We start from the raw sequence: 16,199 nt of genomic DNA on the forward strand, positions 1-16,199 counted from the left end.
ACTATCTAAGTTTATGTTGTATGTTTCAATTACTTATATCTATCAAAATATTTGTAGTTATTATGTATCGTTTATGATCCCCGTCTATGTGGAAACAAAATATATGATTTCTGGGCTTGAACAAATCAAATGATGCAGTCCAGATCCATAGTAAATGTAAAAGTGCTGAAATACAGTGGCAGATCTCTTCTCTTCTTGTCTCATTTTCTTCATAGGCTGGTTCTCACAAATCTTGCAGTGGAATTATTTGCGCAACTGTGGCAAGTAACTCCTTAATGTCGAGATCCTATTTCCTCTGCTGTACTATCAGAAACAGACTATCAATAGGGAGTCAGCTGTTTCATAAATGTATCAATGACTTATGTACATTATAGATAAAATATAAAAAAATTAAGTCTGTTGCAACTGATAAACATGAGAGACAGAAAACACATTTCTTATTCTCTCTCTGTGCCCTATGGTGACAGTTATTTGTGAATGTGCTTAAATCAGTTCCGAACATTAAGTAATTAAATGCTGTGTGTGATAATAAGAAAATTTATTCTGTGTAACTTGTTTTAAGCTGCAGCATGTGCACTGAACCATGGACCTTGCCGTTGGTGGGGAGGCTTTCGTGCCTCAGCGATACAGATGGCCGTACCGTAGGTGCAACCACAACGGAGGGGTATCTGTTGAGAGGCCAGACACACATGTGGTTCCTGAAGAGGGGCAGCAGCCTTTTCAGTAGTTGCAGGGGCAACAGTCTAGATGATTGACTGATCTGGCCTTGTAACATTAACCAAAACGGCCTTGCTGTGCTGGTACTGCGAACGGCTGAAAGCAAGGGGAAACTACAGCCGTAATTTTTCCCGAGGACATGCAGCTTTACTGTATGATTAAATGATGATGGCGTCCTCTTGGGTAAAATATTCCGGAGGTAAAATAGTCCCCCATTCGGATCTCCGGGCGGGGACTACTCAAGAGGACGTCGTTATCAGGAGAAAGAAAACTGGCATTCTACGGATCGGAGCGTGGAATGTCAGATCCCTTAATCGGGCAGGTAGGTTAGAAAATTTAAAAAGGGAAATGGATAGGTTAAAGTTAGATATAGTGGGAATTAGTGAAGTTCGGAGGCAGGAGGAACAAGATTTTTGGTCAGGTGATTACAGGGTTATAAATACAAAATCAAATAGGGGTAATGCAGGAGTAGGTTTAATAATGAATAAAAAAATAGGAGTGCGGGTTAGCTACTACAAACAGCATACTGAACGCATTATTGTGGCCAAGACAGACACAAAGCCCATGCCTACTACAGTAGTACAAGTTTATGTGCCAACTAGCTCTGCAGATGATGAAGAAATTGATGAAATGTATGACAAAATAAATGAAATTATTCAGGTAGTGAAGGGAGACGAAAATTTAATAGTCATGGGTGACTGGAATTCGTCAGTAGGAAAAGGGAGAGAAGGAAACATAGTAGGTGAATATGGATTGGGGGGAAGAAATGAAAGAGGAAACCGCCTTGTAGAATTTTGCACAGAGCATAACTTAATCATAGCTAACACTTGGTTCAAGAATCATAAAAGAAGGTTGTATACCTGGAAGAATCCTGGAGATACTAAAAGGTATCAGATAGATTATATAATGGTAAGACAGAGATTTAGGAAACAGGTTTTAAATTGTAAGACATTTCCAGGGGCAGATGTGGATTCTGACCACAATCTATTGGTTATGAACTGCAGATTGAAACTGAAGAAACTGCAAAAAGGTGGGAATTTAAGGAGATGGGCCCTGGATAAACTGAAAAAACCAGAGGTTGTAGAGAGTTTCAGGAAGAGCATAAAGGAACAATTGACAGGAATGGGGGAAAGAAATACAGTAGAAGAAGAATGGGTAGCCCTGAGGGATGAAGTAAAGGCAGCAGAGGATCAAGTAGGTAAAAAGACGAGGGCTAATAGAAATCCTTGGGTAACAGAAGAAATATTGAATTTAATTGATGAAAGGAGAAAATATAAAAATGCAGTAAATGAAGCAGGCAAAAAGGAATACAAACGTCTCAAAAATGAGATTGACAGGAAGTGCAAAATGGCTAAGCAGGGTTGACTAGAGGACAAATGTAAGGATGTAGAGGCTTGTCTCACTAGGGGTAAGATAGATACTGCCTACAGATAAATTAAAGAGACCTTTGGAGAGAAGAGAACCACTTGTATGAATATCAAGAGCTCAGATGGCAACTCAAATCCAAGCAAAGAAGGGAAGGCAGAAAGGTGGAAGGAGTATATAGAGGGTTTATACAAGGGTGATGTACTTGAGGACAATATTATGGAAATGGAAGAGGATGTAGATGAAGATGAAATGGGAGATAAGATACTGCGTGAAGAGTTTGACAGAGCACTGAAAGACCTGAGTCGAAACAAGGCCCCGGGAGTAGACAACATTCCATTAGAACTACTGATGGCCTTGGGAGAGCCAGTCATGACAAAACTCTACCATCTGGTGAGCAAGATGTATGAGACAGGCGAAATACCCTCAGACTTCAAGAAGAATATAATAATTCCAATCCCAAAGAAAGCAGGTGTTGACAGATGTGAAAATTACCGAACTATCAGTTTAATAAGTCACGGCTGCAAAATACTAACGCGAATTCTTTACAGACGAATGGAAAAACTGGTAGAAGCGGACCTTGGGGAAGATCAGTTTGGATTCCGTAGAAATGTTGGAACACGTGACTTCCGAAATTTTCCCGGCGTATTTCATCTTCTAATAATTTCCGGGTATGCAGCCGGATCCCGTCGACATTCTGCCACGATATTTCGGCATAATTTCGAGATTCGGCATAAATACCGCGACTACACCTGGGCTGTTCAGTAGTTGTGTACTCACCTGATGATGGCCGGACGCCTCTGGGCCGAAATATCGTGGCAGAATGTCGACGGGATCCGGCTGCATACCCGGAAATTATTAGAAGATGTTGGAGCACGTGAGGCAATACTAACCTTACGACTTACCTTAGAAGAAAGATTAAGAAAAGGCAAACCTACGTTTCTAGCATTTGTAGACGTGGAGAAAGCTTTTGACAATGTTAACTGGAATACTCTCTTTCAAATTCTGAAGGTGGCAGGGGTAAAATACAAGAAGCGAAAGGCTATTTACAATTTGTACAGAAACCAGATGGCAGTTATAAGAGTCGAGGGGCATGAAAGGGAAGCAGTGGTTGGGAAAGGAGTGAGACAGGGTTGTAGCCTCTCCCCGATGTTATTCAATCTGTATATTGAGCAAGCAGTAAAGGAAACAAAAGAAAAATTCGGAGTAGGTATTAAAATTCATGGAGAAGAACTAAAAACTTTGAGGTTCGCCGATGACATTGTAATTCTGTCAGAGACAGCAAAGGACTTGGAAGAGCAGTTGAACGGAATGGACAGTGTCTTGAAAGGAGGATATAAGATGAACATCAACAAAAGCAAAACGAGGATAATGGAATGTAGTCAAATTAAATCGGGTGATGCTGAGGGGATTAGATTAGGAAATGAGACACTTAAAGTAGTAAAGGAGTTTTGCTGTTTAGGGAGTAAAATAACTGATGATGGTCGAAGTAGAGAGGATATAAAATGTAGACTGGCAATGGCAAGAAAAGTGTTTCTGAAGAAGAGAAATTTGTTAACATCTAGGATAGATTTAAGTGTCAGGAAGTCGTTTCTGAAAGTATTTGTATGGAGTGTAGCCATGTATGGAAGTGGAACATGGACGATAACCAGTTTGGACAAGAAGAGAATAGAAGCTTTCGAAATGTGGTGCTGCAGAAGAATGCTGAAGATCAGGTGGGTAGATCACGTAACTAATGAGGAGGTATTGAATAGGATTGGGGAGAAGAGAAGTTTGTGGCACAACTTGACTAGAAGAAGGGATCGGTTGGTAGGACATGTTTTGAGGCATCAAGGGATCACAAATTTAGCATTGGATGGCAGCGTGGAGGGTAAAAATCGTAGAGGGAGACCAAGAGATCAATACACTAAGCAGATTCAGAAGGATGTAGGTTGCAGTAGGTACTGGGAGATGAAGCAGCTTGCACAGGATAGAGTAGTATGGAGAGCTGCATCAAACCAGTCTCAGTACTGAACACCACAACAACAACAACAACAACATGTGCACTGGTATGAAACTTTCTTGCAGATTAAAACTGTGTGCTGGATCGAGACTCGGACACAAGACCTTTGCTTTCATGGGCAAGTGCTCTACCAACTGAGTTGTGACTCACAAGCCATCCTCGCAGCTTTACTTCTGTCAGTACTTCATCTCCTATCTTGAATATCTCAGTTGGTAGAGTGCCTGTTGCGGACACAAAGGTCCCGAGTTCGTCTCGGTCCGGCACAGAGTTAATCTGCCAGGAATTTTCATGTTACAAGCTTGTATTATGTATTTAAGAGATTCCGTATACATGAAATATTATTGGGGTATCAATATGTACTGTCTGTTGATTTTATGTTCTGCGTTACTAATATGTTCCAGGCTGTTATTCCACGTTTGAATGGATTGCACCTTAAAATCTAACATTTTGTCCCCGGAGGGCATTTTCAATGGAGATAGTAGCTTCTTTGAATGTCCGATTCACACCCTGACTCACTACTGATTACAGCAAAATTCTACTTCGGCACAGTGGCGTGACATCGCATTTTGAATGTGGTTGTCTCCTGGCTGCAGAACATGTTCCACAACAGCTGATCTGTCAGTCTCCCCTCTTCTGCAATTGCCCATATGTTGTTCTAATTGTTTTTTGACTGTTTTTTTTGTAATCCCCATGTATGCCTCCTCACAGCTACATGGAATCCTATAAATTCCTGCTTTTTCCAGTGGTTGGCAAGCATCCTTGGCTGATTTTAGGTGTTCTTATATCTTCCAGGTGGGTTTGTAGATTATGGTGATGTTACGCTTTTTCAAGATTTTTCCTGTGTGGTCAGTAACTTTCTTCACTGGAACTTTAGCATTGCTATGATTTCTATGTGCTGGTCTTAATGCTCTTTTCACCTCAGTGAAAGAACAACCATTCTTGAGCAATACATTGGTGAGATGTTTTAATTCAGCATCAAGTGGCTCTGGTTCGCAGATTTTCCTTGCTCTATCTGCCAATGTTTTAATGTTGCCTCAATTTTATTGTGAGTGGTGGTTCAAATCCCGGTGTAGGTAACGTTCTTTGTGCGTTGGTTTTTGGCAAACTGTGTGGCCCAAGCTACCATCTTCTTTCTTTGAAGTCAGCACATCAGGAAAATTCAATCTTCTGCCTGCCTGCCTCCTCCTCCATGGTAAACTTGATCTTTGGATTGATCCCCGTCAGATGTTTGTGAAAATGATCCAGTTCCTCCCTGCCATGTCACCACAAAACAATCATCTGCGTACCGGAATCAAATATTTGGTTTCCTGTTTGGTTTCCAGAGCCCTAGGACTTTCAATAGGAAAGAGGGCATGAAATTGAATGACATCTGGATCCTTGTGCTGAGGAAGATGTGTATGTCTTCCACTATGGGGTGATAGCTGCAGAGGATGATGATGGCTGTGAACAATGGCCAGGAGCACTCGCATGTTCGAAACATGACATTACGCGACTGCGCGGAAGCATGCGGAAGTGGAATTTTGCTGTAGTCAGTAGCGAGGCCATGCTGTGAATTGGACCTTCGATACCCATTGAAAATGTCATGTTCAAGTGAGGACGAAACATTGCATTTTAAGGTGAAATCTACTTGACCACAGTATAATAGCCTGGAGCATTTTATTAATTGTGACATTCCGGCCATGAAAGTGCACATTTTACATGTTCTATATTGTTACACTGTTACATTAAATATCAAGACATTCTTTAGGTAGGGTAGGTGCCCATCATTATGTACTAATATCATATATTTTTAGCCCCTTGCTTTGCATTTGCTGTCAAGGCTGATAACCCCCCCCCTCCCCCCCCTCCCCCCGCCGCCCTGCTGAGACCTGGAACTGTGTTAATGTGAAAGACAGTTTCTGAAATTCCATATTTTACAGACTATAAGAAATTAGGGACTCCTTTTGTAGAAAATAACATTTTTTCTATTTTTATTATTAGATTGCAAAGCCAGACTAAAAAAATTCTCAGTTCATAAAACTGAACTGACTTTTAAAATCCCTGAAAATAATCTGCCTTTTTTCTTCTTCTTCTTCATTGCCATCCTTGTCCTTTTCATACAAGATGACCTTCACTGCCGTCATGCTGCTCTTTTTGAAGGATTTAACAGTAATGTCTTCTCTCACTCTAAACAATGACTGTTTTGTCCACTAAAAACTTGATTGTAGGTCTTTTTAAGGATCCTTTTGGAATAATTCATGTTCGGTTTCATTTATCATTCATTTGTTCCATTCCTCTCTCATGTACACTTCAAGTGGTTTATTTATCAAGACATCAAGAGGTTGCAGTTGTAAAGTAAGTTCTCCTAGAATAACAGCAATCTTTGTATTTCCCTGTCTCAGTTTCTCTTTCACAGAATTTTTCAAGTGTCTACTTAAGTGATCTAGAACAAGGAGAGAACTCTTCTTTAGTAAAGCGCCATTCCTTCTCTCCCACCCTCTGTTAATCTGTAATTTCATACTAACCTCGTCCATCCAACTCTTGTTATGTTTGTGAACACCACCATCTGGCAGTATTTCAGATGGTCTTAGTATTGTTTTGCACTTGAAAAAATCATTGCATTAAGTTTAGTACCATCGGCACAACATGAAAGGCCAACAGTGTAGTGCATTTTTTCATGACCACTTGTTTTTGTAGTTCTAGTTAGCACCTTTCATAGCAACAGTTGTTACGTGGCACATTAGATGTCAGAGGAATTTCACCCATTTTCGCTTTGGCTTAGTTCCACACTGTTCATCCCCACCCCTCCCCAATGTGGAATAATATGGCGATGTGAAGACAATATTTTCTCTTCATACTCTTGTGGTATTTTGTGAGAGATTTTGGTTCGCATGGTAAGTCCATGATGCTTTGTAAAACTGTAGCACGAACCAACTCTACCCATAAAATCTGTGATGTTCCACTGTAGCGCTAGCCTATGAGCATGTATTTGAATCATTTTTGTATTAATTCCAGTGCCGTTTTGACGGTGTCCTTGAATCCATTTCAGTACGTTATCTCCTTGTTATGATCATTTTGCATTCACTCCTCTATATGCACGTATAGTCCTCCTCATTTTTCTCAAATCTTTACCAACTCACCAATTGCAATTTTTCCCCCCTGTTGGTAGAGGCCTGAAATGTTACTGAGATGCTCTGTTTCCCTGTTCTTCTGCATGTGCTCTTACTTTCAATTAATAGCCCACAGGGTATGAATGTTGTTGTTGTTGTTGTGGTCTTCAGTCCTGAGACTGGTTTGATGCAGCTCTCCATGCTGCTCTATCCTGTGCAAGCTTCTTCATCTCCCAGTACCTACTGCAACCTACATCCTTCTGAATCTGCTTAGTGTATTGATCTCTTGGTCTCCCTCTACGATTTTTACCCTCCACGCTGCCCTCCAATACTAAATTTGTGATCCCTTGATGCCTCAAAACATGTCCTACCAACCGATCCCTTCTTCTAGTCAAGTTGAGCCACAAACTTCTCTTCTCCCCAATCCTATTCAATACCTCCTCATTAGTTACGTGATCTACCCACCTTATCTTCAGCATTCTTCTGTAGCACCACATTTCAAAAGCTTCTATTCTCTTCTTGTCCAAACTGTTTATCGTCCATGTTTCACTTCCATACATGGCTACACTCCATACAAATACTTTCAGAAACGACTTCCTGACACTTAAATCTATACTCGATGTTAACAAATTTCTCTTCTTCAGAAACGATTTCCTTGCCATTGCCAGTCTACATTTTATATCCTCTCTACTTCGACCATCATCAGTTATTTTACTCCCTAAATAGCAAAACTCCTTTACTACTTTAAGTGTCTCATTTCCTAATCTAATCCCCTCAGCATCACCCGATTTAATTTGACTACATTCCATTATCCTCGTTTTGTTTTTGTTGATGTTCATCTTATATCCTCCTTTCAAGACACTGTCCATTCCGTTCAACTGCTCTTCCAAGTCCTTTGCTGTCTCTGACAGAATTACAATGTCATCGGCGAACCTCAAAGTTTTTAGTTCTTCTCCATGAATTTTTATACCTACTCCGAATTATTCTTTTGTTTCCTTTACTGCTTGCTCAATATACAGATTGAATAACATCGGGGAGAGGCTACAACCCTGTCTCACTCCCTTCCCAACTGCTGCTTCCCTTTCATGTCCCTCGACTCTTATAACTGCCATCTGGTTTCTGTACAAATTGTAAATAGCCTTTCGCTCCCTGTATTTTACCCCTGCCACCTTCAGAATTTGAAAGAGAGTATTCCAGTTAACATTGTCAAAAGCTTTCTCTAAGTCTACAAATGCTAGAAACGTAGGTTTGCCTTTTCTTAATCTTTCTTCTAAGATAAGTCGTAAGGTTAGTATTGCCTCACGTGTTCCAACATTTCTACGGAATCCAAACTGATCTTCCCCGAGGTCCGCTTCTACTAGTTTTTCCATTCGTCTGTAAAGAATTCGCGTTAGTATTTTGCAGCTGTGACTTATTAAACTGATAGTTCGGTAATTTTCACATCTGTCAACACCTGCTTTCTTTGGTATTGGAATTATTATATTCTTCTTGAAGTCTGTGGGTATTTCGCCTGTCTCATACATCTTGCTCACCAGATGGTAGAGTTTTGTCATGACTGGCTCTCCCAAGGCCATCAGTAGTTCTAATGGAATGTTGTCTACTCCCGGGGCCTTGTTTCGACTCAGGTCTTTCAGTGCTCTGTCAAACTCTTCACGCAGTATCTTATCTCCCATTTCATCTTCATCTACATCCTCTTCCATTTCCATAATACTGTCCTCAAGTACATCGCCCTTGTATAAACCCTCTATATACTCCTTCCACCTTTCTGCCTTCCCTTCTTTGCTTAGAACTGGGTTGCCATCTGAGCTCTTGATATTCATACAAGTGGTTCTCTTCTCTCCAAAGGTCTCTTTAATTTTCCTGTAGGCAGTATCTATCTTACCCCTAGTGAGACAAGCCTCTACATCCTTACATTTGTCCTCTAGCCATCCCTGCTTAGCCATTCTGCACTTTCTGTCGATCTCATTTTTGAGACGTTTGTATTCCCTTTTGCCTGCTTCATTTACTGCATTTTTATATTTTCTCCTTTCCTCAATTAAATTCAATATTTCTTCTGTTACCCAAGGATTTCTATTAGCCCTCGTCTTTTTACCTACTTGATCCTCTGCTGCCTTCACTACTTCATCCCTCAGAGCTACCCATTCTTCTTCTACTGTATTTCTTTCCCCCATTCCTGTCAATTGTTCCCTTATGCTCTCCCTGAAACTCTCTACAACCTCTGGTTTTTTTTCATTTTATCCAGGTCCCATCTCCTTAAATTCCCACCTTTTTGCAGTTTCTTCAGTTTCAATCTGCAGTTCATAACCAATAGATTGTGGTCAGAATCCACATCTGCCCCTGGAAATGTCTTACAATTTAAAACCTGGTTCCTAAATCTCTGTCTTACCATTATATAATCTATCTGATACCTATTAGTATCTCCAGGATTCTTCCAGGTATACAACCTTCTTTTATGATTCTTGAACCAAGTGTTAGCTATGATTAAGTTATGCTCTGTGCAAAATTCTACAAGGCGGCTTCCTCTTTCATTTCTTCCCCCCAATCCATATTCACCTACTATGTTTCCTTCTCTCCCCTTTCCTACTGACGAATTCCAGTCACCCATGACTATTAAATTTTCGTCTCCCTTCACTACCTGAATAATTTCTTTTATCTCGTCATACATTTCACCAATTTCTTCATCATCTGCAGAGCTAGTTGGCATATAAACTTGTACTACTGTAGTAGGCATGGGCTTTGTGTCTATCTTGGCCACAATAATGCGTTCACTATGCTGTTTGTAGTAGCTAACCCGCACTCCTATTTTTTTATTCATTATTAAACCTACTCCTGCATTACCCCTATTTGATTTTGTATTTATAACCCTGTAATCACCTGACCAAAAGTCTTGTTCCTCCTGCCACCGAACTTCACTAATTCCCACTATATCTAACTTTAACCTATCCATTTCCCTTTTTAAATTTTCTAACCTACCTGCCCGATTAAGGGATCTGACATTCCACGCTCCGATCCGTAGAATGCCAGTTTTCTTTCTCCTGATAACGACGTCCTCTTGAGTAGTCCCCGCCCGGAGATCCGAATGGGGGACTATTTTACCTCCGGAATATTTTACCCAAGAGGACGCCATCATCATTTAATCATACAGTAAAGCTGCATGTCCTCGGGAAAAATTACGGCTGTAGTTTCCCCTTGCTTTCAGCCGTTCGCAGTACCAGCACAGCAAGGCCGTTTTGGTTAATGTTACAAGGCCAGATCAGTCAATCATCCAGACTGTTGCCCCTGCAACTACTGAAAAGGCTGCTGCCCCTCATCAGGAACCACATGTATGAATACCTTTTATTTTTTTTCCATTACAAAAGATAGTTACTAACAAAGATATTGTTACTGATAACACAAATCACTTTCAATTAATCACGATAAAGGATGACAGCCAAATCAGTTGCAGGATAAAAATTTATTAAAATTCTTGACCAAGGTTTCAGTATATATAAATATACCTTCATCAGAAGTAAAAAATCCTTAACAGGAAGACACTTTCATTAGAAAAACCTTAGCATCGGAAGTGAGAAACACAAAATCTTAAGTAACAGTGAAATTACCAGAGTAATACAGGCACAAAATCTTTTAGTTACTTACTAAAATTACATCATGCAATGGAGATCAACAAAACAATCGTGCCACATCTTCTCCATTTGTACAACATGACCAGTACTTCGCCTATGAACTATCGAGACAAGAGTGAAAGCACTAGGGCAGATGGTTTCGCCGAGAGGGGGCACTTGTGGTATGTGCCAGACACTCGCGCATATTAAAATCCATGCATACCTACATAAGCGCATCAAAAATTATTAAAAGTTGTGCTAATTCAAACTTTCTGTCTTAATAAATAAAACATATCAGACCATTTAAAAACATTTATGTAAAATAGAAAATATGGAACCAATTTACCTGTGTCCTAGTGTCAAACAGATGAAGCTCGCACTATAGAGCACATCTAACGAGAGAGGGCACTAGTGTAATGCGCGAGAATCTCGCGTAACGTAGGTGATGAAATACATACTAGCGAAAATAACCAAAATGTTACAATAAAACGAAACAATCTGTCATTGTGAATAGAAACATACTAGTCAATTAACCACACATACACATCGAAAATCACAAACAGCAAACATTAAAAATACGTAAAATCCCAACAAGACAGGAAAAGTGCATTTCACCGGCATCAGTAAGCAAGAAAACTAACTTCTAGTCAGCCACACTGTATTACATTAAGGCAAGGAGAGGTTTGAAACTGTCTAAAAAATTTTTGTTTCTAAGCTGCACCTGTTCATTAAGAACAAAACCATCTTTTAGAGACAGATGCTTGAAAATCTCTAATTCTTTGAGTAAGTCCAGTTTATAACCCTTATTCGCTTCATGAAGCAACTCTACATTGTCCAGTTCGCGTGGCGTATGCTGTAAGAGCCATAGATGTTCGGCAAACGTGGAATTATGTACGTTTTCCCCATTTTTACCTAGCATGTGCTCTTTATACCTTACTTTAATGAGTCTACCTGTCTGTCAAATGTAATAGTTTGGGCAGTCGTTAAAAGTAATTTTGTATACACCGGATTTAGTGCCGAGTTCTTCCCGTGTTCCAATAGTATGAATTACTCTTTGTTTCAGGCTATTATTTATGGAAAAGGCAACTCTGTAACCGTATTGTTTCTGTAAAAGTCTTCTTATCTTATATGAAACGTTCCCCAAAAATGGAATAGAAATAAAGTTACTACACTCATTCTTTTCGCCCTGTTATCTCCTAAAGTTGAACATTTTACAGCTGTTTTTTTCTTAACAATTTGGTCAATAAGTTTAGGATTGTATCCATTGTTAGTAGCCATTAATATTAATAAAGATATTTCTTTTTCTAAAGAATTCTGTTCTAAAGATGTGCTCACAGCACGATGAACTGCAGAATGAAAAAAGGCGATTTTGTGAGTTTGAGGATGACAAGAATCTACTGGGATAATATTATCACAAAAAGTTTCTTTACGAAAAATGTCGAAGCTAATAGTGTTACCAGATGACTTAACTTTCAAGTCAAGGAAATGGAGTTCTCTCTCATTATTTTGTATCTCTTTTGTGAATTTCATTTTCTCGTGAAAACTTTTAAAAACATGAAACAATTGTTGTAGATCTTGGTCACTCCCTTGAAATATTATGAGTATGTCATCAACATACCGAGCATAGAAGGGAATCATATTACACAACGCAAGATTATTTTTGAAGAATTTTTCTTCTAACGCATTCACAAAGATGTCAGCTAAGATACCAGCTAACGAGCAACCCATGGCTAAGCCGAATGGTTACTCATACATTTTGCCATTAAACTGAAAGTAATTGTAATCTAGTACAACCTGCAGTAGTGACATAAGTTCCGACAATTGCAACTCACTTAAAGTTCTATGTTGTCGAATGTTATCTTCGATAATCTTAAGAGTGATATCCACTGGAACATTAGTGTATAAACTTAAGACGTCAAAAGAAACCAAACGAGAGGAAGAAGTGATCTCTATCGATTTTAGCTTGTTTATTACCTCGGCACTATTTTTAACAGAATAGTTGTTTCCAAAAACAAAGGCTTCTTTAATTTTAGTGTGTAAGAATCTCGCTAATTTATGATGTGGACTCTTTATTCTGTTAACGATGGGGCGAATTGGGTGTTGACTTTTGTGTACCTTAAACTGACTTCTAAGCGTAGGTGTTTTATTATTCTCCATTGCGTGATGTAATTTTAGTAAGTAACTAAAAGATTTTGTGCCTGTATTACTCTGGTAATTTCACTGTTGCTTAAGATTTTGTGTTTCTCACTTCCAATGCTAAGGTTTTTCTAATGAAAGTGTCTTCCTGTTCAGGATTTTTTACTTCTGATGAAGGTATATTTATATATACTGAAACCTTGGTCAAGAATTTTAATAAATTTTTATCCTGCAACTGATTTGGCTGTCATCCTTTATCGTGAAGAATTTCAACAGTTGCTGTTGCAGCCATGTTTAAAATCTTGACTTTCAATTAAAGTTCACTAGCTCCATCTGCTGCAGTGACACACCATCGGCTAGACAGTGTTCACGGTTTGTGATGGTGAGGTGGGGGGGAGGCACTGTTAGCAAGCTTGTGAATCCTCAAAACACATGTTCATCACATCAGTGCACTGCTGCTGCCAGTTGGATACAATGTTGCCAGATAGAGATGAGTTTTCCGCAACATCAAACATATGGCCATTTTTTAAGACTGGTGGGAATTTTAAACCGAACACTGGAAATTTTTACATTCATTCCGAGCATCACACACACCTCAATTTTGGAGGCAATTTTTCAAAGAAAAAAGTGCATCTTATAGTCTGTAAAGTATGCTAAATATTAGTGATTGAGTTTTAGCATAATTTTTTTTTTCATTATTTAGTTTTTTACAACTCTCACCGTTTAGCTAAGTAAGACCTGTTTTACATTATTAACTGTCGGAACTGACGATTTATTGATGTGTGAAAATAGTGAGTCATCTTTTTAAAGCTATGTTACAGTAACTACTAAATTCCAAAAACTAGTATAATTTAAAAAAACATTACAAAGAAAGTTGAAAGATAACTCTATTCAGTTTTTCACAGTTAAAACCTTACGTGTCTTATGCGGCTCCGGATGTCATACAGTCGGAGTTCACAGCCCGTGACCTGTTTGATGCAGTGTATCGCAGGAAAATAGTAGAGGACTTCAAAAATGGAAAATTGGACTCCTCCGGAAATCCTCTAGAGCCAAGTCCTGAAGAGGCGTTGACTGCTGATGAAGCAAAGAATAAAGCAAGATCTGTTGGAAATGATATTTGTGGTGAACTGCCAAGAAGTGCCAGAGAGTAGGAGACTTGTTACATTATGTGACTTGTAACACACTAGGTAATCAGTATTTGTATAGTAAGAATGTCACTGTTAATACACATTGTACACAGGCACCAAAATAAAGTTAATAATTTGCTAAAAAGGAAAATTTTATTTTATGATACATTGTCAAGCCCCATTGATTGCGCACAGTTGAAATATTTGTGATTTGTTTTACAGTTGTTGAAGATGCGGCAGTATTTTTTAGCTGCTTAAGTTTTTCATGAAGAGTAAACTAAACTTTTTGTCGTCGACGGACACATCTGATTGCAGCTCTGTAGTAGCTTAAGAGACATTATCACGGTATATTGATAATTTTTACTTATGGACCGTCTGACAGCAACTGAATAAAACACTATTTTAGTGCTGTCCGACGGTCCATAAGTAAAAATTATCAATATACCGTGATATTACACGCAACTGAGGAAGACAGGACTACAAAAGTTGAAGATGACATTAATTATTATTCTTTTATTTCTTACTTTTATTACATTGTCATATGGCTTACTTTTTATGTCAAAAGAGCACTTAATCTCTGATCTAACAGAACTTGTTTGTTACACTGAGCATACTGTGAAAATGAAGTCAGTGAGACTGTTTACCCTTGCACATTGGATTTTTACCTGTTTGTCTGACAGTACTTAACTTCATAATTTAGGAAGTAAAGGTAACAACTCGCTGAACAGTTCAGGTGCCGAGTCACCGGTAACCACATTAACAATACTGAGAATGTTGCTAGCTTTTCAACGAATCGTCCTTTAGAGCTGTAGAACACATGACACTCGCATACATTGTCCCAACTCATTACATTGTAACAGCTCTGCAGCTTGGCTAAGATGTGGGATTGTATCTGGTGGAGTAGGTGAGGGGGGGAAAGGTGGTGAGGAGAGTAAGAGTAAGGGAGGGTTAGGGAAAGATCGATAACACCTGGGTGGGGGGGTGGCACTAGCAGGCACATGGGGTAAGTGCCTAGAAGCCGTGAGCTTGTTCTGGTCAAAGGCAGTGTCAGATGTGTGCAGTACACAGTGGCATAGAAGAGTGGATTGGGAGAGGGAGATTGAGTAGAAGGAAGAGTGAATGCAGAATGAGTGTAGATTGGGGTGGTGGTGGATGTGGGGAAGAGGACAGAAAAAGGCAGCACAATTGGAGGGTGTGATCCTCCTAGCCTCAGTCTTCGCTAATGATGTGAGTCGAGCATGACATTTATAAATAGGCAATTGTTGGGAATTTGCCCAAAGTAGTTTTCAATACCCAAAATCTGGGCATTTATAGAAAAAGTACTCTTAAAAAGTTTTTGCTTCGAGAATGTACTCGTGGTATTAAAAGTTCATAAATTTTTACACTTGTTCTGTTTCTAAGACTTACAGGAAACGAGAGAAGCCTGTTTCTCTTGTACTAACATTCTAACTTGCTGTAAAAACACACACAAAGAACTGATGCCTGAGACATTGGAATAGTTTTATTCGGATACTAAGAAAGCCTAGAGAACCCACGATTCTTGGAATTGTGGAATCGGAATCGGTACATAACCCATCCCTAACCCAAATCCTATTATTCCTGTTATTTTAAGTAAATATTGGTGCTATTGCTATTATTGCAAATATGTAGTAATGAAATTTTGCGTGACTGGCTGGTAATTTCTGGTAATTTGTACAGTTCTGTGAGGTTCACTGATCGAGAACAATTACGTTTTCCGTAGGAAGGGACACTGAGGGAAATAAATGAGCCTCTCAGCATTTATTTTGGCTTGTCAACTATGTCACTGCAGTAGCACATGACAAAAATTCCTTTTCTTTTGTGATGCATAGTCTTGAGATACTTTGATGTCTCTCAAAACTAAAACTAATGCCCCCCTTCTCTCTCTCTCTCTCTCTCTCACACACACACACACACACACACACTCACACTCACACACACACACACACACACACACACAGTCACAGTACCTCCTGATAATTGTTGTGGCCATGTGAAACTTAAACAAGGATGTCACGACTGTTGAACACGTTGCGTCATTCTGTTGTATGTAGTTAGACAGCTTACCGATCGCCACTTGGAAATTTTGAACTTTTTTAAACAAAATTGAGTCATTGCTAAATAACGTAAATAAAATGGATAG

The 16,199-nt window shown here is 39.2% G+C and overlaps 1 protein-coding gene across 2 annotated transcripts in view; it reads left to right on the forward strand.

Annotated features, from left to right (window-relative positions):
• LOC126260118 (39S ribosomal protein L41, mitochondrial) overlaps positions 1-14,176 on the forward strand; it is a 120,546-nt gene extending 106,370 nt beyond the window's left edge. Inside the window, exon 3 of one of the 2 annotated variants that reach the window (XM_049957361.1) lies at positions 13,807-14,176. In XM_049957361.1, the coding sequence (XP_049813318.1) occupies positions 13,807-14,062 (256 nt within the window). In that variant the 3' untranslated portion in view covers positions 14,063-14,176. The remainder of the gene's footprint in view (positions 1-13,806) is intronic. The other variant, XM_049957362.1, reaches the window with a different exon arrangement.
• The last annotated feature ends 2,023 nt before the right edge of the window (positions 14,177-16,199 follow it).

The sequence above is a fragment of the Schistocerca nitens genome, chromosome 5, assembly GCF_023898315.1.
Source record: "Schistocerca nitens isolate TAMUIC-IGC-003100 chromosome 5, iqSchNite1.1, whole genome shotgun sequence".
NCBI classification, from domain to species: domain Eukaryota; kingdom Metazoa; phylum Arthropoda; class Insecta; order Orthoptera; family Acrididae; genus Schistocerca; species Schistocerca nitens.